The sequence below is a fragment of the Antechinus flavipes genome, chromosome 1 (genome assembly GCF_016432865.1).
Source record: "Antechinus flavipes isolate AdamAnt ecotype Samford, QLD, Australia chromosome 1, AdamAnt_v2, whole genome shotgun sequence".
In the NCBI taxonomy this organism is placed as follows: Eukaryota; Metazoa; Chordata; class Mammalia; order Dasyuromorphia; family Dasyuridae; genus Antechinus; species Antechinus flavipes.
In genome coordinates this window covers 639,475,379-639,503,246 of record NC_067398.1, presented here as the reverse complement: position 1 = coordinate 639,503,246, position 27,868 = coordinate 639,475,379, and the positions used below count along the sequence as shown (strand labels likewise).

The window sequence follows — 27,868 nt, the reverse complement described above, 5'->3', positions numbered from 1 at the left end:
GTTATCTTTTTAAGTCTTCATAAGAGCTTACTTCTAGGGCCAGAGCTGTTTATTCTACATTTGTGTTGTCCTCTTGTTCATTTTCACTCTTACCTCTCTGTTTGTTTTATTTTGGGGGTGCCTAGAAGATATAGGTGAGTGCTTACCTCTATCAGTGTTATGGCTGACATATATATATATGTATTTTTTTTTTAAACCAGATTTTATCCATTAGATATGGAGATGTTGTAACAGATATTTACTAGCTGTAACAGATATTTACTAACACACAGATCTTCTCTATCCATCCCCATCCATTGCCATCTAATAGAGAGCAGGGCTATGAGGGAAGGGACATAAGATAGATTATGTTTTAATGGGGAAAGATGGAGGAAAAGAAAATTATAGACCATACAAAGGATAGTAAGCCTAGATATACTTCTGTGAAATGAGATTTTAAGGAGCCACAAACTGCATGAGAGCTTTTATAGAGGGAGAAGTCAATGAAAGGGGCTAAAGGGGATTCTTGAAAGGAGAGGCAAGAAAATACCAAAGATCTACTCTACCATTGTTTTTATTTTGCTTAGGCTAACACTGTCTTATTATTGTACTACTTTGATTCTGTGAAAATGCAGCCTTAGACTACATACTAGTATGGAATAAGATCAATATCCTAAATGGATGACTGAATAATTGAATTACAGTATGGTCTTTCCATTTTATGGTAAGACTTATTTACAGTGGAGTACTGGGTAGAGTTAACGTTGAAGCCAGGACAGGCTTATAAGTTGAAAAGTAAGTACCATACTGCAGTAGTAGAAGGAATTCTTTATACTAGTAAAATCTGCTGGTCCAGATTTTTTTCTTATCTTCACTTGTAATAGCATTGTCTGGGTCATTATTATTCAAGATCTGCTTGTATAATAAATAGTGCAATTAATATATCCCAAAGGATTAGGACAAGCACTAGAAATCATTGGCATTTCATAGTCTCTTTATTATTATTTTAAAATTAAATTTTAGTTTTTAATTAACAAGCATTTGTTTTGTCCTCTCTCCCCCATTATTTTGTTCTTCCTCCCCCAGAAAAAATTAAAAAGGATAAAAACTCTTGTAACAAATCAAGTAAAACAAATTCCCATATTGGCTGTGTCTAAAAATGTTTTCCCTTCTTTATATTTAGCTTATCATCTCTTTTTTTAGGAGATGGGATGCATTCTTCTTCATTGGTCCTTTAGTTTTTAAGTATTTCTAAATTATTTTTATAATGTTGTAATAATTGAAACTTTTTTCTTCATTCTGTTTGTGTGACTCTACATCAATTCATACAAGTTTTTCCAGGTTTCTTTTAATCCATTTCCTCATTTCTTATAATATAAAAATTTTCCATTGCATTCATATTCCACAATTTGTCTAACCGTTTCCCAACTGATAGCTACTCCCCGCTTTAAGTATTTTTGTATGTATGAGATCTTTTCCTCTTTCATCTTTTTTGGAGTGTGGGCCCCAGTAGTATCATTGGGTCAAAGAATATGTACATTAAGAGTTTTTTGAATGTTGTTCCAAATTAATTTCCAGAATAGATAGATCAGTTTACTTTCTACCAGAAGTATATCAGTGTACCTATTTTTCTGAAAGCCTGCAACATTTGTTATTTTACTTTTTTGGTCAGCTTTACTAATTTTATTAGGTGTGAGGTAAAATTTTACAATTGTTCTAATTAGCTTTTCCCTATTAGTGATTTATAATAATTTTTCACACGTCTATAAATAGATTGAATTTCTTCCCTTGAAAATTTCCTATTCATATCTTTTGACCATTTATCAGTTGAAACATGATTGTTATTATAAATTTGAATCAGTTTCTTATATATCTTGGAAATGAGATCTTTATCAGTTATTCTTTACTTTTGAATAGCACCAGTGGCTCTACAATGAGTGTTCCTGATTACATGCAGTGTGCTGAGGACCATCAAACTCTGCTGGTTGTGGTACAGCCAGTAGGGATTGTCTCAGAGGAAAATTTCTTCAGAATCTACAAAAGAATTTCATCTGTGAGCCAGATAAATGTGCGAGATTCGCAACGAGTGTTGTACATCCGCTATAGGCATCATTATCCACCTGAGAACAATGAATGGGGAGATTTCCAAACCCACCGAAAAGTTGTGGGCCTCATCACAGTAACAGACTGCTTCTCTGCTAAGGATTGGCCACAGACCTTTGAGAAGTTCCATGTCCAGAAGGAAATTTATGGTTCTACACTCTACGATTCTCGGTTGTTTGTCTTTGGGCTGCAGGGTGAGATTGCAGAGCAGCCTCGAACAGATGTGGCATTTTACCCCAATTATGATGAGTGTGAATCAGTGGAGAAGAGAATTGAGGATTTCATCGAATCCCTTTTTATTGTGCTGGAATCTAAGCGCCTGGATAGAGCCACTGACAAGTCTGGAGATAAGATTCCTCTCCTGTGTGTACCATTTGAAAAGAAGGACTTTGTAGGATTAGACACAGATAGCAGGTAAGTAGTGTTTACTTCCAGGCAAGATTGAAAGTGGTAGCCTTGAGGCATAATACTTTCGAATTCCCTTTCTAAAAAAAGGATAGTCACTGAATTTGAGAGCTTGAAGGGTCATATATTGCTTGTATAATCTAGCATTTCCTAAACTAATTTGGTCATAAAACATTTTGGTGCATGAAATTTATAATAGGAGCCCATGAATTCAGGTCCAGAGAAATTCAAAGTACGGAATATTTGTGGGATTAAAGATAAAATAGGGGACAATATCAGGGAAATTTTGATATTAGAACAGACTTAATTCAGCCTGTTGTCACAGCAAAAAAAAAAAAATCCTTGTATAAATGCTTTAAAATAAAATTTAGTATTTAGTACTCTAAAATATGAAACCTAGATATTTCCTCTTGGAACATTTGTATGCATCACTAGAGCTAAATTTGGGAAATGCTGATCAGATTTAGTTCCCTCATTTTACAGATGAGGAAACTGAGGCCCAAAGGGATTCAAATTACTTGCCCAAGACCACACTGTTAATTAGTGGCAGGACTAGAGTTGAATCTTTTGATTTTGTTTGCTGCTTTTTCATTATAATGCCCTGCTTCTCCAAAGCTAATGTGTACTGTGTCTCATTCTTCCCTTCTGCTCTTATAGGAGGTTGTGGTGATATATGTCAGATAGAGAACTACTCTGTGCTAATAGTAGTTTTTTTTTTAATCTTAAAGCTTGCTGTATGTTTTTATTCTCATTGTAAAATGGCTGTCTGATAGGTGGGAAAGGAAGGATTCAGACTTCCTTTTATAGCAATGACCTTGCTTTCTACTTGAAGATATTTCTTCTATCATCTCACTTACTCTTATTTGCTAAAATCCATTCTAGGCTTTGTAATGAAAGGGAGTAAGTTCATAAGTAGGAGAAAGTGGATGATCCTTTTGGTCCAACTGAAATGAGATGTAATAGGTTGTAGATAAACCCTGAGCTAAAAGTGTAAGTAAGAATGAGAGTATTGTGAGGCTTGAACAAAGCAATCCAAGCCTTTCCTTCTTGCCAGCTTTTATAGTTTGGAGAACAATGTAGAATGTAAGCTTCTAGAGACCTAGGGAATGTTTTCAATTTTGTTTTGTAGGCCTAGGGCTTAGTACAATGTCTGGCACTCAGAAGGTGCTTTATAAATGCTTGATGAATGAGACTGCATTGAATTTTTATTTCCTCACTTAGAAAAGATCAAATTTATTTTGACTTACTTTAGGACATGGTTGGGAGGAACAAATCATAATAACCTTTTTAAAAAGGTAAAACCTACAAATCCATCTATAAATATTAAATACATCAGGGTATCAAGTGAAATAGTTCTCATTGTTACCCTTTTGTTTGAAAAGCAGTGATATAGAAAAAGTACTGTACTCAGAGCTAGAAGATTGGTATTCAGCCGTTCAAATTCCAGTAGGGCCTTCCATGGTGTGTGACTCTGGGCTGGTCACTGACCCTCTGAGCTTTGGTTTCCTGGTTTGCAAGAAAGGACCACACTGCTGGTATAAGCAGCCTACTTCCTGTCTCTCAGATTGTGGTAAGGATCATGGGACATGTAATGCACTTAAAAGTCTTTGAAATCACAAGTGCTATGGAAAGGAGAGAAATTATTATTCCTGTAGGACGAAGAGACTTACCCAAATTGACTACTCAGAGATAACTCATAAAAAACAGAATTATTTATTAGAATTTCCAGAAGCAGACCCCATCCTGGTCTGTGAGCTGAATTTCACAGCAGGAGAGAGCTACTCCCTTGACAGCACTTGTATGTTTTATACATTTCAGACAAAGAACCCCCAAAATCCCACCCTCTATATGGTGTGATTGGTCACATAAGTCTCTATTCCCCTATTTGGTCAGTGGAATGTAGTAGATGTATAGCTTCCTCACTAGAATCCTTTTTTTTGGACAATGGAATGTAGTCCAGGCCTTATCTAAAATCACATGCTTCTGGAGAAACCAAAACTGAGGCCTTTAATGCTTCAATTAATTTGGCTAACAGTCTCTGATCAATATGTGCTTGATCTGTAAGTTCTTCATCTTTTCCACACATTCCTTCTGAAGTAGCAAAGGGCTAAGTACTGATGTTTCTTTCTAAGGGCAGATTATATCAGCCCCTCTTCAACTTTTACCATCTGTAGAGTAATTATAAGTTCAAAGGATTTTGTATTCAATAGGCACATACTTAAAAAAAAAAAGGTGAAATACAGAAGTTTATTACTGCTCAGAACCATGATTTAAGCAAGATATAAGAAAAGAAGACACTTATAGCATAAAAGTAATGTGCAATTAACAAACACAGTGATCACCAAGATGATATAAGAAACAGACAACATACAACATACATCATCACTTCTACAAGGAAACACCAACATCTGAATTCCTTAGCTGGGAGAACCTGGGTCATAGCTATTCAAAGTCTCAAGTGAGAGGCTGTTAGGCAAGTGGCACCAAACTTCCTGAGTTTTCAAAATCCCTTTCCACCAAAGAGTTTTTATAGGCTGAGAACAAAGAAGGCTCTATTCAATATTAAAGCATTAGGAGGATGATGGATCCCCCCTAATGTTTCCTGAGATTCTCTTAGATAACTAGGAACACATTCCTAAGTTCTCAGCAAACAAATTTATACAAAGGCATGCTGGGATTCCTCACTAGGATTTTATACCTTCTAGCCTTCGTCATTTGGGGAAAGAAATAAAATATCTTGGGCATGCACAAAATCAACAATAACAAATATTGTTATTTGGTACTTGGTAAACTTTTCCTTCTTTCACTTTCCTACCTTGTTCACTACTAAATATTTGACTTTAAAATATGATTTGAATGGAGACTCCCTGGTTTCTAGCTTTTGCTTGTATCCTTCTGCAGCAGGGTTATAGCACTGTGCATGGTGAATGTGGAATCAGAGGATAAATCCTTGGCTTTGCCACTTGTGTGACCTTGGGCAAATCAATTAACCTTCCCAGGCTTCAGTTTTCTTATTTGTTAATTAGGGGTTGGACTAGATGATCTTCCGGATCTAAATCTATTGTCCTTGGAACCACACATTCAGACTGAAATGATCCTGACTCTTGTAACTCCCACAGCTCTCAGCAAATTTTGCTTCCAGTGACTGGCCCTTGGCCTGTTGTATTGTAAGTCTGATTGATTGCCCTACAGGTATACTTTACTTGGAACTAAACTTTTGCCCCCAAATATATATACACAAGTTGGTGGTAGATTCTTTGTGGTTTGGGTTGTGTTGTAGCTAGTAAAATTTTTTTGTTTCTGTGTGTTTCTAATTTTTGCTTGTTCCTTTTTTCCTTTCTTTTTTTTTCTTTTCTTTCTATCATACTGCCCTGTGAGTATGTTGTTGGGTCTGAAAAGGTAGGCTGTGAATACAATGCATTTAAAACCTAGTTAGATTTCTATATTTGCTGCCTTCTCATGCTCTGTACTGCTTCTAAATATATATGTGTGTATATATATATATATATATATATATGTGTGTGTGTGTGTGTGTATATATATAACCATAGCTTAATGATGCCTAGACCCATATGTTAACTTAGTAAATTTTTTTTGGCCTTTCTGCCTTAAGCCATTGCTGATGCTTCATGCATATTAAAATACTTGCTTTGGGGATCCTGCTTGGTCTTTAGAATTTGCTAGTACCATGGATCTATATTTTTTTTTTCAAAGGTTGGAAATGCTAATTGTGTCAGGTATATATTGTCTTAGTGGGTCATATTAGCTTAGGAAGGTCTAAAATCACTGAGCTTGGCTTCATTTGAATCTTTTAATTTCATCTATTAGGCATGTGATTCATGGCTGTCAATGTTTTACATGCATGACGTGGCTTATTAATAAGCATATAATTGAGCATAGTAAGACAGTGTGCTGAAAGGGAAGGTTAGAAGTTAGCTGAGGTGCTAAGTTCTGTTCTGCATTTAAATTACTATGCAATTCAATTTCCCTTTGCCTCAGTTTTTTATTAAGATAGGACTATAGCAGACCATTTGTGTTCTTGAGTAGGGGTGGGGGGAAAGGAGGGAGACATGCACAGAATTTTAGACTCTGAGGATGAAAGACAGCCATGAAGGTGACAGGTTGATCCATAGACCTGGAATCAGAAAGAGTCCTTGGTCTACTAGTTCTATGACCTTGGAAAAGTCATTCATTTGGTCATCTTGATCTTAGTTTCCTAATCTGTAAAATGGAGGCACTTCAGTAATAGCACTTTCCCCAAAGAATTGTTCTGAGGATCAAATGAAATAATACATGTAAAATATTTTGGAAACACTAAAAGATTATTAAAAATAACATACTGTTATGTTAAGGAATGTTGGAGGTTCAGTTCTTTAAAGTTCTCCCTCTTTTCTTAGATAAAAAAAGTGAAATGTGATTTGCCCAAATTACACATTGAGAAGTCCTCAAGCCATGTCTGTAATTTAGGTCTCCTAGCTCCTTTCATGTTTGTCTCTCTGTCTTCCCTTGGAGTAAGCATTTCAATCATCTACCATTCCCTCCCCACAGTGTTTACTTATTTAAACATCTCTTTAGACTGGGTGAAAAGGAAGTAATTCCTTTAGGGTTCAAATAAGGATTTGAGGGTTATCCATCCTTATTTCTTTCTGTGTAAGCCTAGGAACCTTCTTGCCTTCTTTCTATCTCTTGCCTGAGGGCTTATGAATGGAAGAAATTTTGATGAAACATTGAAACTTTTTTGTTTCATTTTTTTGTGTGTGAATGTGTGCATGTATGTGTGTAGGTTTATGTATTTTGTATCTGTTAACAATTTCCTTCTATGGTCTGTTGAGAAGAATTTCCTGCATTGACAATTGAATGAAATATGCAATTTTGAACCGGTGCAAAAGAAAAATACCAAAATAATTCACTTCAAACTGTCCTCTGGATTCCTCAATTTGTATGGAATTCGTTTGCCCTTTCTTTGTAGCAGGACCAGCTGGTAGATTTTATCTATATTTCCTCAACAAAATGCTGGTTGCTTTAGTTAGTATGCTAATGCTTTATCCATACCGTTAAGATAATTTCATTCTATCCATTGTTTATAAGAGCATAGATTTAGAGCTAGAAGAGACTATTTTACCTTCTACACAGACAGGAGCCAGGAGAGTTGGATTCTAGGCCTGGCTTTATCATTAACTAACATATAATCAAGTTAATTAATTTTTTCTTTCTGGGTCTCAGTTCTTGATCCATAAAAACATGAGGAAACTGAGGACCAAGCACATTAAATTATATCCAAGGCCTATATATAGATAAGTTATTGGATAATAAGGAAAATTGGATAATAAATTTATTGGACAGTATTCTAGTGTGTGATTTAGGATAATTTCATATGATGTTGGGTTTTTAATATTTCCAACCTAGAAAGTCAAACTTAGGGGAAGATTACTATAAGAAACAAAATATCTTAACAAGAACTCCACTAACTCACTAATAAATACAGGAAAGATTTATTTTACAGTCTTGCAAGAATGGGTTCCTAGATTAGTAGACATCTTTGAAACTTCAAAGGCAGCATTTTATTTCCTATCCTGAAGCACATGTCTCCCCTAATTCACCATTAATTGTATGTTACAGAAGTTACACTACATGAATCTCCACCCCTCATTACATAGCCAGTCCCTGCCTCCTACATGCTTCTATTCAAGAAGGAGAAGGTAACTGAGGAGGGCCAAGGGCAAAGAACAAAAAATTCTTTTCAAATCTCAGGCCACTACCCCTGATTACAAAAGTCAGTCCCGGCCCCCAAGGAGCTTACATTCTTCTAAGAGAAGATAGCTCGACCCTTGATTATTCCTTGATGTCCTTGTGGGTTTCAACTTTCTAATTTAAGTTTTATTTCTCCAATTTAATTTTCATAACTGGAAACCAAACAAATGACCATCCATTTCTTACAATAACATTTTCTCACAATAACATAATTGTTATAAATTGTCAGATCAGAAATTAATTTTTGATTTAATGGAATCATTGACAGGAATATTGGAGCTGGAAGAAGCCTAGAGATGTAGTCCAACTCCTAAGTTTTTATTTTTTATTTTTTAAAAATTATAATAACTTTTTATTGACAGAACCCATGCCCAGGTAATTTTTTTTACAACATTATCCCTTGCACTCACTTCTGTTCCGATTTTTCCCCTCTCTCCCTCCACTCCCTCCCCTAGATGGCAAGTAGTCCTATATATGTTAAATATGTCGCAGTATATCCTAGATACAATATATGTTTGCAGAACTGAACAGTTCTCTTGTTGTACAGGGAGAACTGGATTCAGAAGGTAAAAATAACTTGGGAAGAAAAATGAAAATCAAACAGTTTACATTCATTTCCCAGTGTTCTTTCTTTGGGTGTAGCTGCTTCTGATATCATTGATCAATTGAAACTGAGTTAGGTCTCTTTGTCGAAGAAATCCACTTCCATCAGAATACATACAGTATCGTTGTTGAAGTATATAATGATCTCCTGGTTCTGCTCATTTCACTGAGCATCAGTTCATGTAAGTCTCTCCAAGCCTCTCTGTATTCATCCTGCTGGTCATTCCTTACAGAACAATAATATTCCATAACATTCACATATCATAATTTACCCAACCTTCTCCAATTGATGGGCATCCATTCATTTTCCAGTTTCTAGCCACTACAAACAGGGCTGCCACAAACATTTTGGCATATACAGGTCCCTTGCCCTTCTTTAGTATTTCTTTGGGGTATGAGCCCAGTAGTAACACTGCTGGATCAAAGGGTATGCACAGTTTGATAACTTTTTGGGCAAAATTCCAGATTGCTCTCCAGAATGGTTGGATTCATTCACAACTCCACCAACAATGCATCAGTGTCCCAGTTTTCCCGCATCCCCTCCAACATTTATCATTATTTTTTCCTGTCATCTTAGCCAATCTGACAGGTGTGTAGTGGTACCAACTCCTAAGTTTTATGGAGAGAAAAAATGATTTTGTTTGTTGAGATTAATGTTTGCTTCCAATTAGCAAGCCTTCCTCTTCCCTCTTCCACTTTTCCCCTAATATTAGTGATGAAAAAGATGAAAACTTTCCATTCCTTATTTTCCATTGCATAAGGGGGAAATATTAGTTATGGGTTTAGGAAGAATTAAAGTGCTCTAGGAAAATTTGATAAAGGAGTGACTGTAGAGGTAATAAAACTTACATTTTTTTAACTTAATGATTTACTTTAGTTATTGCTGTTATTTTCTTTAGATCTGCTAGTATGTTAAAATAACATTTGATAATTTTGCAGAGTGGTAAATAAGACTTGTGTTGTAATTCCAGAGAAACTGAGGCAAAATAGAGATTAAAGAGTTTTTAATATTTTATTTGAGGGGGAGATTTACTGGGACCAAAACAGGATCCATGTTGATCCCAGGAGGCTGGATTGAACTCTTGTCTCAAAGTATCCAGCAGGGAGGTAGGGATTCCAGGGATTCTTATAAGGCTTTAGTGATAAGGGAAACAAAGGCAAAGGGGGGGTTGAGCTCTGGTGAGTGGGAACTTCCACGAATGGACCATAAATTTGTTTCTGACAGGTTGGGGGTAAGGAAGGATCATAAATTCTGATAAGTTGGGAGGACCAGGAGCCAAGATATCTGGTTTAGAGGGTCCCATGTAGGTATCTGACATAAACTATCTGTAGTTTATGACTCTTTGGAATGCTAGAGTAGCCAGGGCTCCCAGGCCTAATTATCTCTGTCCTAATGGTCAGAAAGGAGGTTCCCATCAAGAAGATTGAGGCAGAACAATTCAGAGAAACTGAGGCAGAACAGTTAAAGGAAACTGTGGCAAAATAATGTGTATTAAAAAAAAATTATTTCCCAATTACATGTAAAACCAATTTTTAACATTTGGGTTTTTTAAAAATTTTATTTAATTTTATTTTTTATAATAGCTTATTATTTTTCAAAATACATGCAAAGATAGTTTTCACCATTCACTCTTGCAAAACCTTGTATTCCAAATTTTTCTCTCTTCCTTCCTCCTTCTTCCCTCCCCTAGACAGCAAATAATCAAATATAGATTAAGCATATGCAATTCTTCTAAATGTATTTCCACATTTATCATGCTGCATTAGAAAAATCAGATCAAAAAGGAAAAAAAAAATAAGAAAGAAAAAAAACAAGCAAGCAAACAGCACCACCAACAAAAAAGATGAAAATCCTATGTTGTGATTTATATACAGTCCCCATAGTCCTCTCTCTGGATGCAGGTGGCTCTTTTGGAATTATCCTGAATTACTTCATTGTTGAAAAAAGTCAGGTCTATCACAGTTGATCATCACATAATCATATAATTGCTGAGTACAGTGTTCTTTTGGTTCTACTCTACTTAACATCATTTCATGTAACTCTCTCCAGGCTTCTCAGAAGGCCTGGATCATTTCTTTGTTTTTCTTTTTCTTTTCTTTTTTTTTGCTGAGACAATTGGGGTTAAGTGACTTGCCCAGGGTCACACAACTAGGAAATATTAAGTGTCTGAGACCAAATTTGAACTCAGGTCCTCCTGACTTAAAGGCTGGTACTCTATCCACTGTGCCACCTACCTACCCTGGAACAATAATATTCCATAACATTCATATACCATAACTTATTTAGCTATTTCTCAACTGATGGGCATCTACTCCTTTACTTGGCACTACAAAAAAGACTGCTATAAATATTTTTGCACGTGAAGGTTAACATTTGTCTTTTTTTAAATTTTGAGTTCCAAATTCTCTTCCTCCTCTCTTCTACCTTGAGAAGGAAAACAATTTAATATAGATTATACAGGTGTAGTCATGCTAAACGTTTTCATGTTGGTCATGTTGTAAAGAAAACATAGACAACTTCCCTCCCTCTCCCCCAAGAAAAACACAGAAATCCCAACAAAACACAGAAAGAAACGCAAAAAAAATAAAGTTAAAAAAAAAGTATCTTTGATCTGCATCCAAATTGTATCAGTTCTTTTTCTGGATGTGAATAGCATTTTTTAAAAAATCATATATCCTTCATAATTGTCTTGAATCATTGTATTGCTGACAAGAGTTAGGTCATTTATGGTTAGCCATTTTTCATCAATTCATAGAAGTCTTTGCAGATTTTTCTGAAAGCCTACTGCTTGTTATTTCCTATAACACAGGGATATTCCATTACTGTAATGTTCTCTTTGGTTCGGTTTCCTAGAGGTCTCTGTGAACAGCCTTTGGGGTTAAAGTAGCCAGGGTTTAAAGTCCAAATCCTTTATTATCTCTTTCAAAGTCTTGTCTCCTTTCCTGGGGCCCTGTTAGCTTTCTTAGAGGCCTCTCTCTCTCTCTCTCTCTCTCTCTCTCTCTCTTTCTCTCTCTCTCTCTCTCTCTCTCTCGACTTGGTTCGGAGATCTTGAGCTCCTGCCACCAGTCCTTTGTCTTCTCTGCCTCCACCAGCTTCTCTTCTGTGGCTCTCAGTCCCTGCTTATATATTCCACGCTGAGTACAAACCAATCATTATATCACTAGGAAGCCATTATCTGTTATAGGATTAAATCAGTGCTAAACTAGATTTAACCATTGTTTCCTCAATTCCACTTAATACCTTGTTTCAAGTTCTGGCCGGTAACATATTGCCATTTTCTTCAGCCATTCTTTAATTGATGGGCAATTTCCCTGCATTTTCCAATTCTTTGCCATCACAAGAAAAGAGCTCTCTCTATTTTTTTTTTGTACATATAGATCCATTTTAAAAAATCTCTTTGAGATATAGACCTAGAAGTGAGTCAAAGAGTATGCAAGCCTTTTGAGTATATAGCCCTTTAAGCATAGTTCCAAATTGCTCTCCAGAATGGTTGGATCAGTTGACAACTCCAGTGGTGCATTAGTGTTCCAATTTTCTCACATCCTTTCCAACATTTGTCATTTTGTTTTTCTATCATATTAGCCAATTTGATGGAGATAAGGTTGTACCTCAGAGTTGTTTCTTATCTGCATTTCTCTAATCAGTAGTGATTTAGAACATTTTTTTTCCACATAACTATACATAGCTTTGTTTTCTTTGTCTGAAAACTGTTCATATGTTTATTCTTTTTGAAAAGTTTTTTGATGTGCTAACAGATCACAGCAACATGAAAAAATTTGTTATTGAAATATTTCATTTTTATATCATCTTCATTTCTTAATATATTCTTTTCTCCCTCCCCTTTCCAAGGACCCATCCCTTGAATGAATAAAAAAAAGGGAGGAAAAAAAATACTATGCTTTTTAGCATAACTAACCAGGCATCATTTGTGTCTGACAGTATGTGTAATGTCCAGTGACCATGGTCTCCTACTTTTGCAAAGAAGGGAGGGACGTGTATTTTCTCATTTCTTTATGGACAGTTTTGGTCATTATGATACCCAGCATTTAATTTGCTTTTGTTTTCTTTCCATTTATATTCTCATAGCCACATATTGACATTTAAATAAAGTATTAGGCTGAAAATAAAAACCATTACAGAACGTCTGTAAAATTATTTATCACTGATAAACAGTTGTCCATTAGCCATTAAACTATGTTCAACTCCAACTGCTTCCTCATATTGAAAAGGAGCATTGATGTGTATGATTGAGCTTGACTGTAACTGCAGTTAAGGTTCCAACCCTGCCCTTTATAGCATCAAAATTGCTGCAAGTAATGTGGTACAGATGGATTGATGGATCATGGGACCAGCTCAATAAGCTCTACTTCTAGTGGGAAATGTGTGGGTTTCCATGAGATCTCTACAGTGTTGTCATAAATGAAGATAAAATGTGGAGGAATATTAAGAATAGATTATCCCAGGGCAGCTAGATAGTGCAGTGGATAGAGCACCAGCCCTGAAGTCAGGAGGACCTGAGTGCAAATCTGGTCTCAGATACTTAATACTTCCTAGCTGTGTGACTTTGGGTAAGTTACTTAATCCCAATTGCCTCAGAAAAAAAAAAAAAAGAATACGTTACCTGGTGCCCCAATGAGGAGTTGTGTTTAGGCTTTGTGCTGCATCATTGGCAGGTTTTAGCTTTATAATTTCACATTTGAATCTCTTTCCTCTTGTCAGTTGGAACTTAATAGGTTCATAGCATTTAGACTTGGAAGGGTTTTTAGAGACCTTAGTCCTACCCATCATTTTATTGGTGATGAAACTGAGCCTCACAGAGATAAAGTGACTTGTCCAGCTAACTTATCTGGCTATCCTTCTTTAGCTCGTTGAGTGGCAAAAGCTCAAAAAGTTGGAGAAACTTATAGGTTATCTAGGCCAACCACTATCCAAGGCCAATGATTTCTCTTATAAGCTGGTTACTCAGTCTTTGCTTCCCTTCCCTCTCACTTCACACATACTGTCTTTGTGATAACTACACAGATATCTTGGATTGTTATTACCAGTATTGACCAACAGTTGACATGAATACATGAAGGGGACATTGTGGAATGTTTGAATAGAGTAAATTTCTTCAGTTGAATATAATTTGCTTTTAGGAATATAGTCAATTGCTTTAGACCTAGATTAATAAGATGGAGAGGTTTGGTGTTTAGGAAAATTCCTGTTTAAATGTCTATAGGCATTTAATTTAAGGGATTTAAGGCTTCTTTGGTAGAGCTTATAATTGCTTGTGAGAAAAAATGTTCTATTTATTTTATTGATATTCAGATAGAACATAAGCTCTCTGAAAGCAAAGATATTAGAAACTTTGTGAATGTATTTTGTAAATCCAAATTTTATAACCAACATTAAAAAAAGACTAGAAATCATATTTAAAAATATGTACATACAGAAATTTCTCATTGCTATTATATGTGCACATACCATCTGGTACCTGTATACATATAACAGCTAAATGCTAGAAGTAAAACATATCTTAAAATAATTTTCTCACATGCAGTTATAAGCTCTACCAAAGAAGCTTTAAATCCATTTGTGTAGCTTGTCCATTTGTATATAGTCCTTGCCATTGACCAGTAAATATTCAGTGCTTTGTAACAGGCAAGCCTTGTGTAAATGTAATCTGTTGGTGGCAGCATAGTACATACAAAAAGCCCTTTAGATTATCAGATAGCAATGTGCTACAGCTGGGTCAAATTCTGTTGCCACCACAGTGCGGGAGAACCAGATATAAAGTAAAATTGGGAAATATTTAATAAAAGAAATAAAATAGAGTAGGACCTAGATAATATTAATATGTCATTTTCTAAGTCACTGTACTGTTGGCAGGAATTAATGGTCCTGGAGTCAGAAACTTAGGTTCTAGTACTGCCTCAGATTCCCGTAGGGTGATGATGGGCAATTCACTTAACTTTTGTAGGCTGTATTTTACTCATCTATGAAATGAAGGAGTTGGAATTGATAGCCTTTAAGGTTTCTAGTTCTAAATCTCTTTTCCTGTGACCTATATTTGAATTCTGACTCTGCCATATATTATCTGCATAAATTTGGGCAAGTTATTTAAGGTTCTTTTGGCTCCATTTTCCTAAATTGTAAAACGAGAGGGTTTGACTATCTCTGAAGCCCCTTTTGGCTCTAAATTGATCTAGAATGATACTTTATAGTATTCTATTACATTTATACATATAGATTTCTTTACAATAATAATATGGTAGTGTATTATGTAACAGCATTTTGTATACATCATCTCATTTGATTCCAGTAATCCCAAGAAGAAAGTAGTGTAAATACTATCATTATCATTTTATAGATGAGGAAACTGAGGCTTAGCTTTTCCTGCTTGTGCAAAACCTCAGAGGGGCAGATCTGAGATAATAACCCAGGTTCTTGGACTTCAATTCGAATGTTCTATTTCACTATGCTATGTTGCCTTTGTCCAGAATAAATCTCAGATGCATCAGAAAGTTGAATCATTATAATCTCTCTCAAAGAACCATCTCCCTGTGTTTAGCTTTTGACACAATAAACTTAAGTATTATTTGTTTTAATATATTAATTGTTTTAGAAGGAATATTTCTAGAAGCAGAGGCAGGATGATGTCCTTGAAACTAGGAAAGACTGAATTGAGTCCTGCCTCTGATACATACCATCTTTGTGATCCTGGGCTAATCATTTAATCTCTCAATGTGTTAGGCAGCCCTGTAAGATTATCAGTTGTATAGAAAATGTCAACCTGCACTGGTAGAGAGTTTTCTCACCTGGGGATTTTCTATGCAAATGAAAGTATGGTTTCTGTTCCTGTCCCTAGTATAGAATATAAAGAGTAAGGGCTGAAACAAAGTTATTTTTGGTTGATTCTTGGTTAATGAACCCTAGAGTACTTTGGGTATTCTGATTAATACTTATTATATTTAGAAAATTGAACCCATAAGGAATACACTTATGTTTTGTAACTTTTTGAGTTGCTTCCAAACATCCCTATTTCCAGAAAGGAGGTCAGATCAGGAGGAAAATCCTGAGGTGCCTGAATAAAGATAGGTATGCATCCCTAGGGCCTTAAAGATATACATGCTTGCTTAGGAAGGCCCTTGCTTTCCTTTTGCTGTGCTCTTGGTCTGCACGAATGTCTTCAGTTCCTTTAGACTAAGACGAATTCTAAGTTATCAGAAAATAATTATTAACTATCTGCTTGTGCATTTTACCATGCATTAACACAGCAAGTCATTTATCAATGAGTGTAGTCATTTGTAGTCTAAGATCCTCCCATTCTAAAGGCCCTCATAGTCGTTTGGGATATGGAGAGTGACAGGAGAACCCTGACAAACATCATTAGAAAATTCACATTTAGCAGACCTCTCTGTTATTTAGTAAATGTTTTTGAATCACTGAGAGGAAAGGTTCCCAAAAAGCTGCAAAAGCAGTGTCGAAGTAGTCCTTTGCATGGCTGTGAAGAGAACTGTTGGTAGTAGTGCAGTAGTAGTGCACTATTCTTCCTTGGTCAAATTTTTCCTCTAGTGAGAATGTGGAGTTGGGTAGGGACAAAGTCAGAAGAAGTATGGGTAGAAAGAGTGAAAGACAGACACAGAAAAAATAAAAGTATATCTAGGCATTAGCAGAAGGAAAAGTAAAGATAGAGCTAGTTTGAGTAGGTTTTAAAATGTTAGTGAATACTTATATATATATTTTTTTGCCTCAAAATAACTAGTATTTATGTAGTGCTTTCAGATTTGTAAAGTATTTGTATATGTAAAGGATCTTACTTGATCTACACAACAATTCTGGGAGGTAGATGTTATTATCCCCATTTTACAGAAGAGGAGACTGAAGTTGAGAGAGGTTAAATGATTTGCCTACAGTCACACAGTTTCGAGATTTCTTACTTCTTATGATTGTGCTTTGAAACAATTAGTCTCTTAGCCATGTTTCCAGCTCTTTATCTGTTTTCAATCTTCAAATCTTCAAAGACCCAGCTCTGAATGTAGCCATTAAGGAATTCATTAGGAGTAATACAAATAATGGCGATAAAATTAAGGGTTTGGAGTTCTCCTGTTCTTCCATTCCTTATCTGATAGAATATTGTTATAAACAAAAATTTGTATTTTGAATATAACCAAAACACACTTAGAATCTCTCAAGAAAGTTGTAGTGGAATTTATTATCCATTTTAATAAAAATTACTAGATCAACTCTTAAAAAGAATCCTAAGAGATCATCTGGCCCAGGCTTCTATATTGAGATTCTTTGCAGATAAACTGAAGGAATTTGGTTGAGTAATTAGCAAAGATATGAGAAGAATCTCTTACTTTTTAATTTGGTGTTTTTTCTACTAATTGCCACTATTTTAAAAGGCTTTGTATTATTCAGTCAAGATTCTTATCAACTTTTAAAGAGCTAATGAAGTCCCATCCAACCTTCCTTCTTAAGCACCATTAAGACCTCATTATAGAATGGTGTTTGACAAGGTTCTCATGGTAGAGCTAGAAGATCATTATGCAGTGAAGCTGAAGGAGGAATCTCTTGCCCCATAAAAGATAGATATTATCTAAGCATCATTTTAAGTGAAGTATACACCTAAAGTTGTGGATTTTAAGAAGAAAGAAAAAAAAATCAAACTTTCTTAAGTTTATGTTGTTTTCAGAAGAGATGAAAAAAACCCTATATCCTCCTTCCTGACAACAATTCAGCTTTTTCCCCAGCCTAGTTAGTGACAGTTGTTGCTGATTTTGAATGTTAGGGGAGGAAGCCTGGGATAGAGTGGAGGAGATGGAATTGGAAATGCCAGCTGAGACCCCTTCTAGTGGTGTGACTCAGCAGGTCTTTTAACCTCTTTGGGCCTTAGCATGCTTACCTGTAAAATGTAGGAGTTGAACCTTTCTGGGTTCCTCTTTTAGCTTTGAATCTAATGATTCTCCAATTAGATGATATTTTCTTAATAGCACTTTTTTCTAGAATAAGTCAGAGGAAAAGAGCTTAATTTATGTGCTTGCTTATGAGATAAGAGGTATAGGATAAGAGATAAGACTAATAATTATCCACTTGAATTGTACTTTCTCTTCTAGACACTATAAGAAGAGGTGTCAGGGGCGGATGCGGAAACATGTGGGTGACTTATGCCTTCAGGCAGGAATGCTACAAGATTCCTTGGTTCATTACCATATGTCTGTGGAGCTTCTACGGTCTGTGAATGACTTTTTATGGCTTGGAGGTAAGATTGATGAAGATCTGGTAGGATGATAGCCTCTCTTTGTTATTTGGAATTTTTTTGATTTTTGCAACAGTTATGAATAAAGAACCTTGTTAAGTATTGGGGGGAAATGAAAAACTACACACTGAACAAACCTCATGCTTTCTATGTGCTAAATATAGTGCTGGACCCTTGTAAATACTAGGTTAGATGAAAAGATTCTTGATGTGTGGAGTTTCTGCTCTGCTAGAGAATGGGACAGATAATTATAAGAAGTAATGCATTAAGAATCTGTGGTTTAATTGATACTAGTACATATGTGTATATGTAAATGTACAATCTGGTGCAGATCATAATCTTACCACTACTGAATAGAAATTTCATTCCTTTCTGACCAACTTAGTGTTAATCTTCTTTTGACTTAATTTTGCTATTCTTTGGAAAAGAGATAAAAAAAATCATCTCTAGCCATATATTTAGGCCTTTGCTTTTGCTAGCATAGCCTTTGGAGATCTGGGGTCTTTCTATTGAAGGACAACATCATAAGTGCAGTGGAGAAATGTAAAACAAAATATATTTTGGGGTCTCAGGCAGGGCAGGGATATTAGATAGAATGGGAAAATTTATTAACTTGGGGATTTCAGAGTTTTCAGAGACATTTAAGGATGAATAAAGCATAAGCCCTACCCTGAAAAAGCTTAGCATCTAGTAGAAGAGATGTTTATACGTATACATATATATAAACTGTATTTTATATATTGTAATACAAAATATGAGATACTAGCTTGTATTTATCAGATGTCCAGAATTTAATATAAGCTGAAAAAGGTAGAATGCAAGAGGGTCAGTCATTTCTTTGTTCCCAGAAACTATTTCTTTTAATATTACATTAGTTTTTTTTTTTTAATGGTTTTCACTATCATACTACTGATTCATATTGAGCTTGTTGTCATTAAGCCCCTATTCCCCTAATTTTGTACTTGTGAAATTGATTTTTTATATGATTTTTTTATTCTTACAACTGAGTAAGAATTTTTTTATTCCTAATGTTTTTCATTTTATTAAATTCAGCCAATGCTTTAGCCTACCAAGATCTTTTTGGATTTTGGCTTTTCATGCAATATGTTAGATTTCAATCAAATCAGTTGGTAAAATGTTAAATAGTGTATCGCCAAAGCCAAGATACCTGAGGCATTCATTCCACTGGAGACGTCTTGCTATATTGATAATGAACCATTTGTCATTTTTAAAAAATCTGGCCAGTCATTTAGTTCTGAATTCAGCTAATTGTAATCTCTATTACATATTTGGCCATCTTTTCCACAAGAATAATATGAGATACTTTATCAAAAACTTGCTAAAATCTAGATAAAGTGTACTTATAACAAATTTTTCTCTTTTCTACCAGTTTAGTTATTCTTTAAAAACTGAAATAAGATTTTTCTTCTGATGTGACCTGTTCTTAATAAAGTCGCTATTCTGGCTTTTGTAACCACTGTTTCTATCTAGATATTCAGCAACTTTGATCGTTTATTCTAGTTTTTTTGGGAATTGAAGTCAGGCTTACTGGTCTATAGTTGTAGACTGTTATCTTCCCTTTTTTTGAAAATTGTGTTTTTCCTTTTCTAATCTTGTGAAACTTCCTTTATTTCTGTGATCTTTCTACTTTATTGACAGAGGCTCAGCAATCTCATCTTTCTGTTCATTTAGTTTGCTTTGGCCACAGTAGTTTTGTTTGTTGTTTAAATGGGTCACACTTGAATTCAGTAAGGGCAACTAAATATTCTCTTACTATCCTTATTTACCCTCAGTGTCAACTACATATTAGCTTTTTTTGTCTATTATTTCCAAGATAATATTTTTCTTTGATAGAGGAAAAAAAATAAAACAAAGCAAGATCTTTCTTTTGACAATCATTGTTATGTCCACTCCAAGCAAAAATCATAGCTTTTTTTTGATCCTACTTTTTTCCTTCTAAATATAGCTAAAACTTTTTTTCATTGTTTTTAATTTCTTTTGCCAGTTGTAGTTCTTTTTGAACTTTATCAGTGTTGATATTGTTTTTACAGTTTTTGGTCTCTCACACATGTGTCTCTCTATCCTCACACTTTTGCCTGTTTTACATTGATGTCACTAACTCTCAGAATGTATTTAAAGGGTCTTATTAAGTTCTTTTTAGAATTTTGTTAACATTTTATTCTTGCAATCAAATTTGGTGCATAATCTGTAATTATTTTCATTTAAAAATATTACTTAGTCCTATAATGAGTGATTACCACATATCCCACGGAATAATATTTCTTGTTGCTTTTAAGAGTACAATAAAACCCACTCTACTAGCTCCTTTCTTTATCTCTCCAAAAAGTAACTATAAGCTATTTTAAAAAAATTTACCCTCAATTTACTAACATCTTTGATTTTACTTAGCAATAATCTCATGATTGATACAATTCAACACCCATTCACTGGACAGGGATCTCACATTTAATGTACAATAACCAAATTAATGTTTATTGATGGTCTAAAAAATGGTTATTAGGAACTACTACTACCTTTCTAGTCTTTTGACTCTGTTTCTACAGATTTATCAATGTGTAATTTTTCTCAAAACTTCAAATCAGTGGGCATTCCCACAGTCCAGTCATGTTACTGTTGCTCTCTAGCCAACTTTATGGCATAGTCTTGGGTTCTAACTTTCCTTCTACTTGCTTTACTTTACTCGAACATCCTGGATTCCAAGATAGTCCATTCTATTTTATAAATTGTTCAGTCTTGAAGTGGGATATTTCTGTTTCAGATTATTAGGAAATCATAACAGACGGCAGGATAAATGACTGTAAAGTAACCAGAGGTGGAATTCTACATCTATTATAAGAGGTAGAGCTGTCTTTGAGATGGATGCCAGCCTTCAAACAGCGTGTCAACCATTGCTACAAACTGAACCTTAATTTTTAAGGGGACATGTTATGGAAAGGGCTTTGCCCTGTAGTGGCTTCTTGAGCCACATGCTGTGAAATGATAGGGGATACTCTATCCATTCTAAGGGGGCTATCCTTCCCCTCACAAAAAATGTGTATGTTTGTGTGTGTCCGTATCTGATTGTACATGTGTGTGTTTATATGCATATATGTAATAGGCATTTAAAAAAAAAAACCATGGGAACTACTTCATTTGTGGGGAGGGAAAATGGGCAAGGAAAAGAAATCAGAGGACAAGAAAGGATTTTTATCTTCAGAGGGAGCAAAATTTCCTCTTCTCATGCTATTCCAGGACCCATCTAGTTGAGAGAGTCCCTGTGACAGTATGTATATAATGTGTATATGTAAATGTACATATACACATACACACTCATATACATGTATATATGTGTACATATATGTATGCATATAAACATAGATATAGCAAAAATACCGTAGCCTTCAGTTTTGACATTTTGCTATCATGGGGAAACTTAGCATTTATAAGTAATTGAACCGCTAAAACCATTGTTCGTTTCAGCAACTATGTAATTGGTAGCAAGTACAAGAGTACAATTCCAAACGCAATTTGAGTTGATGAATGTGCCACTCCACTGATTGCATGCTGTTTCTTTTTTTGCTGCCTAGCTGCCCTTGAAGGCTTGTGCTCTGCATCTGTTATCTACCACTATCCTGGTGGCACAGGGGGCAAAGCTGGAGCTCGACGGCCACAAGGTAGCTCCCTTCCTGCTGATACAGGCAACCGGCACCGACCAGGTATGTCTAGTGCTTGTTCTTGATTTGTGGTATTTCTCAGGCTTTGAGAGAGAGAGGATAGCATTTCATCCCCTCTTCCCTTTTTGAGTTGGACAGGATACTATACTAAATTCACAATTTGTTGAGTTAGCAATCTTGCATGCACGACAGTTTCTTTCAGATTCTCTTTAATGCCCTATACAGGCTGATTAGAATGCCTAGTTGAATGCTAGAATATTTGCATAAAATTTTATGGCAGGTGGGTCATATCCAAAGGTTTTGATACCAAGTTTTTATTATATTTTTAATTAGTAGATGAAAGCAAGTACAGAAAACCATGAATCCAGAGCCCCTGATAGTGACATTTAATTCAGGGCATGTTGGCTTTGTTTCCTCCCTGGTTGATCAAGCTCTTATTGACTTAGAAAGTTTGAATGAATTATTTTTGTAATACTACAGAAGAGCTAAAAAAAAAAGTTAGTGCTGCTATGAAGTATCAAACTTGTGAATTCTTAGTTTCTTTTCAAACCTCCTAATGAGTACTTCAGGATATAGTTTATACTGAGAGAATAGAGCAGTTCTGTTGTACAGTTCTTATTCTTTTGGATGAGATAACAACAGCCAAGGCTGTACATGTGTCATATTAATAAGTAGATTTGTCAGTATTATGTATAGATATTGCCTTCTCATTTGCAAAAAATTAAAAATGAGCACTGGATTGAGAGTTAGGAGACATGAACTCCCGCTTCACTTGACTCAGCTTATCTGAATGACCTTGTCAAGTCACTTTTGTCTCTTCCTCTCTAAAACTAGAGGGTTAGACTAAGACTCCTTTAGCTCACGATTTTTTGCATCGAAACCTAGGTAATTCATGTAAATCCACTGGTTAGAATTTTTCATTTCCTTTTTTCAACTGTTCCCCAGCATCTAGCAAAGAATTTAGATAGAGTATTTTTGATCTTTTGTGAATTAGTGTTATTTCAATATTCATAGTCAGCACACAGCTTTCTTTAATCATTTGCATTTTATAGCTCTGTTAAATCTTCCTGAACCTGTTTACACTTCTTCAACTTAGGTTTCTTCATGATCTTGGTTGCTTGCCACTTTCTTGAACAGAAGGTGAAGTTGAGTGAGATGTCATTTATAAAAAACTGCATGTTTCAAATGTGAATTATACCAGTCATTTTCCTTATCTTCCAATTTTGGTTTGCATTACATTTGTTCAGTTATTTACTACTGTCAGTTTTAGCTTACTGTTATAATTGCTAATTTTGATATGACATGGTGGTATTTTAAGTTTTTCTTGTCATTTTAAGTCAAGTTCTAATCGCAAAATCCTCAAGAACCTTTAGAAAAATGAAAGTACTTCTTTAAAAGAAAGTTTACATTTTCTTCTGCTCCATTTCCAGAAGTGCCTTTCATCTGGAAGGATTTGCTGGTCCTTTTGTCTATTGATATGATTTGAAAAATTATCTTGTAAAAGCATGTTCCTATATTAATTTGATTTTTAGTTTCTCTAGAGAGGCTTATTAGGAGATAGTCTCTTTTTCTTATTGTTGAGTATAGGCAAAGAAGTTTTAAAACTGCCTTGTCTACAAAATGGAAATGTCTTTATGTAGTTTTACCCACTGTGAAGAATCTGAAGAACTTTTTGCTATTGAACACAGACTATGAGGAAGCACATCCTGGAGATTCCAAGAGAGAATTTAGAAAGCAAGTCTTGTCTCATTCAGAGGCTTCATCATTATTGTAGTAACTTGAAGTTTCTTATCTCCCAGATCTATTAAAAAGTGTGATGATATGAGCAAACTTTGGATATTAATTTTAGGATCATACAGTTTTCAGAAATCCCAATCCCAATCCATAATTTATTGCATTAATTCTGAAATTGAGAGTATTCAGGTTAGCAGTTTAGCTCACTGCTTTGTATGTGAGATAATTGCTTTTGCAATTGCTAGGATCCGTCAGCTGAAGGAAGTTAACACCATAAAAACTTTTAACCAGGTAAGAATATGTGTTTCATGGCATTCATGAACACTTTTAAGAATTATATCCTTTTCAAATCTAAAATGTACTTACTTTAAATGGAAATTTCTTCTGAGAAGTAGTAATTTTGTTTTGGTTAGGATTGAGATGGCTGAGCATATGTTTTAAAATTCTGTAGTCTCTATTTCTTTATACTATTATGTAGCCTTCTTAACTGTTATGTATGTATGTATGTAGCCTAGTTAATTAATTAACTGACCTTTCACTAGACTCTAGAGCTGTTCTTTAATTAATCTAGACTTTAAATAGGGCTTCTTGGTGCATAAACTCATAAATGACCAAGGAATAAAACTGCATTCGTTTCATACTAAATTTAACTTTGCAAAACCACTTTTAAAAAAAACTGAATTGTTGACATTCAGTGATGTTTCTTATGTGCTTTTTTTCACTTTTACTCATTTCCTGCATTTTAACAAGTTTTCTGGGTATAATGATTTGGAAATAGATTTTTAGCTATTTTTATTTTAGTCAGATTTTTGGAGGAGTTATCAGTGAAAATATCAGAATTAATAGCACCAAAGAGCAAATGATTGTGCATTTTGTTATTTAACAACAACAAAACCTCCCCAACTACTTTTAGTTCTTTGCTCTGTTGTACTACTCTACTGCTTTTTTTTTTTAAGAAGTACACTTCAAAAAAATGTTGACAGCACAGAGCAGAAGGTGAATCACAGCTCAACCATAAATAACGAATTTGATAATTATGTTTTTTCCTAGTAGTGTTTATTAATAAGATAAATTTTAAAAATTTTCAATTAGTTTTGTGTATTCCTTTAATGTGTGTGTGGGGTAAATTAATAACTTTCCTTTTGAGAGAGAACCAAAATTTGTGTGTTTTTTTAATTGAAAATGAATTTAAACTTTTTCCTTTGGTTTGTGTTTATCTTTGCTCATTATAGAAAGGACAAGTAGTCTTCCACTGATCTATTTGGCCATATCTTGCACAGACTATGATTAACATGGAGCTTCATCTCAGAATATAATAGATGATGATATACATATACATATGTGCATATATATACATATATATATATAGACTTATTTAAGAAATTGAGGTGCACACAATTTTCACCTTATTAAAATCTTGATGAAATCACTTATTTTGTCTTTTGTATTAATGTACTATAGGGTACATGAGAATTACTTTTAGATGCTTCAATAACTTTTTCCAGTGTTGAAAATATAATTGTGCTGCTCAAAATCAAAGTGTCATATCAGTGCTTTTCAAATCTTTAAACTTTTAGTTCATTGAAAGTTGTCATTTAATCTTTTTACTTTAGTTATATTTTAGTTATTTTCTCTTCTCATTTTGAGAAAGTTTATATTTTTCTCTTTTTATATGCTTTATATTTTGCTAAAGAAATTAATTAAAATTGCATATTTTATATTACATATACCAATTTTTCTTCCTTGTTAAAATGGGGTGATATTGGTAAATGAAGTGCTGTTGTAAGGAAGGTAACTTTTTCCAAATTACATGTTTTTATCATTATAAATATTTTGGTCAATATTTATAAGATACTTCATCATAGAATCCTAGCCTTGGAAGAAGTCATCTAGTCCAACCCCGACCCTTAAAAATAAATCTTTACAGCAGAAATAGAAATGACAGAGTACATATTTCTACAAATGTAGGATTATTTTAGAGTTTTGTAGTTTTTTAGTTGAATGGAAATAAACCTTTATTTTAGCCAATCTAACCAATCTTCTAGTCCTGACTTTGTTACTTGCTGTGGGCCTCAATTTCTTTATCTGTACAAGGAAAAATGATTCATGTCTACATATATAAAAACATTTCTAGTTCCAACACTGAGAGGTTTACATCTTACAGTGACTCTTACATTCACATCTTTCAGTATTTTTAGGCTTAGGATTGAAAACCAAAGGCTATTAACTCCAATCTTTGGTTTACTATCATTCTCCCTTTCCTCACCCATTTTATATTTTGGACTGATCTTTCTCAATCACAAAAATTCAATTTTATTGCATAGTAGCTTTCTCATTTTGGGCCATAGATGGTGCTGTTGCATCTGATTGTACACCTGCTTCCTCCTAAATATTTTGAATGTAGTAGTACAAATCCTTTGTAGTGCCAGAGGATTTGATAGTATTTCTTATATTCTAATTATTATTCCTCTTGCAGGACTTGGCCATTTCCCTTAGACTTTTATTATGTTTCAACATTGTCATCTTTCTGTACTTCTCCCTCCAAAAAATAACTTCATATATGTGGATGATCATATAACATTCTTCTGAAGTTTATGTTACATTCCCACAAAGATTTTCCCTCCCATTTGCATATTCATGGAGTTTACTGGAATCAAATGAAGACTGCTTGTCTTTACGTATGACAGCGTTGTTACAGAAGTGTTCTGGCTCCTTAAGAAATGACCTTTTTTTATATCAAAATTGCATTTCACATTTAAATGGGAGTGGGAGCTTCCTACATGCAAATTTCCAAATTTGAGCTGTTACTTAAAATTTGGAGTCACTCTTAATAAAGCGAAGAGACAACTTCTCCCCAAACTTTAATTAGCTAATACATACCAAAACCAGTTCTAATATCTATATGTATGATGTCTGAATGAATTATTAAGGCTGTACACTGCTGTTGTACATATATTTTATAATACAATAAAAAAAGATAATACTGAAGAGTAAAACTAAAAAAAAATGATAGTGAAGTGGTAAGTCTTTTACTCATCTTGAAATTTGATAATCTGGGGAAATTCATTTCCTCAATATTTTATATAACTGAGATTTTGCTATATAGAAAAGAGAATAATAGTATCTTAAATTTGAGGTTCAGGAAACATATCCCAGTTGTCAACTTGATTTTAGTTTTGTATTTCAAAAAATGCAGAATACATCTTAAAATGTACAGGAGATATCAATTAAGTAAAGGCAGTAATCATAATGAAAATAGTACATTGAGACTATTGATCAATTCTATCTTAACAAATAACATATAGGAATAAACCATTCCTTTTTGCAGCTTATTAGCATGTTTATCTTATTTTTTTCTTTTGGTAATAATAGATAATGAACTTAAATCTTGAAGATAGTACTTATGCCTTTGTATTTATTATGATGGAAAAATTAATTTCTGCAGTATAGTTTTAGTGGCTATCCATATTTGGACAGCTGATGAAGGATCAAATTTAAAAAAAAACAACTTGATAACAAAGTGAAGGGGTCTTTTTTTTTTTTTTTTTTTTTGGTACCTTCATTGTTTTTCCTTTGAAACTGAGAAGTTCTTAGTATGAGTTAAATACATAATAACTCATTCTATTATCTGCTATTTATAAATTGTTATTTTAATGGCAGCATTTTCAGTTTTAAAAGATAAACTTAACTGTATTACAGTAATTTATTTTACAGTAGTTTTTTTGCCAAAATGAAAGGTCATGATCTCTTCTTTCTTCCAGGGGCACAAGAAGTTCTCATTGATCCAGGTACACCCCATCTCTGCTTAGTTTCTTTTGTTGTTTAAATTTTATAAAGTGCTTGTTTTATGGTGTTGTGAATTGTTAATTTCTGAATTGTGAATTTTTATGATCTTTGAAAGGGGTTCATGTAGGTGCTTTTAAAGTGGGAAAATTAAAAATCAGATTTTTCTTTCTTCTGTTTTGGTGAGGCATCATAGTTGTTTCCTCAAATTTGTTAAAGAAGATCCTGGCTATAAATGGGTTAAGGGAATGATTTGATACTTAAGGCTTAATTCATTTTGTTTTTTGCATGAAGCATGTTGATTAGGCATGTTGATTAAAGTAATTATATATTTAAAAATTATGAAATTTTAATATCAAGCCACATACAACTAATTAAACTTGGTTAGTAACTATTTACATAAATTTTAGCATATAAAAATTTTTAAAAAAATTTTCAGTCACTAATTATTTAACATTTTTCATTTGTTCATTCTCATTCAGTTTTCTTTTTTTTATATAATCTTAGCATGCATTCTCTTCAGATTAGGCTGATTCATTTTTAATTCAGTGATTCATTTTCAGTTCACTCACAATGCTTTAATTCTCAAGG

The 27,868-nt window shown here is 34.1% G+C and overlaps 1 protein-coding gene across 3 annotated transcripts in view; it reads left to right on the top strand.

Moving 5' to 3' along the window:
* Positions 1 to 27,868, top strand: part of TRAPPC9 (trafficking protein particle complex subunit 9) — a 1,007,235-nt gene that overhangs the window by 6,042 nt on the left and 973,325 nt on the right. Inside the window, exons 2-5 of one of the 3 annotated variants that reach the window (XM_051971142.1) lie at positions 1,897 to 2,496; positions 17,944 to 18,089; positions 21,674 to 21,802; positions 27,256 to 27,282. In XM_051971142.1, coding sequence (XP_051827102.1) covers positions 1,913 to 2,496; positions 17,944 to 18,089; positions 21,674 to 21,802; positions 27,256 to 27,282 — 886 coding nt within the window. In that variant the 5' untranslated portion in view covers positions 1,897 to 1,912. Of the gene's footprint in view, positions 1 to 1,896; positions 2,497 to 5,812; positions 5,887 to 17,943; positions 18,090 to 21,673; positions 21,803 to 27,255; positions 27,283 to 27,868 lie in introns of those variants that run through there. The other 2 variants (XM_051971144.1, XM_051971143.1) reach the window with 2 other exon arrangements.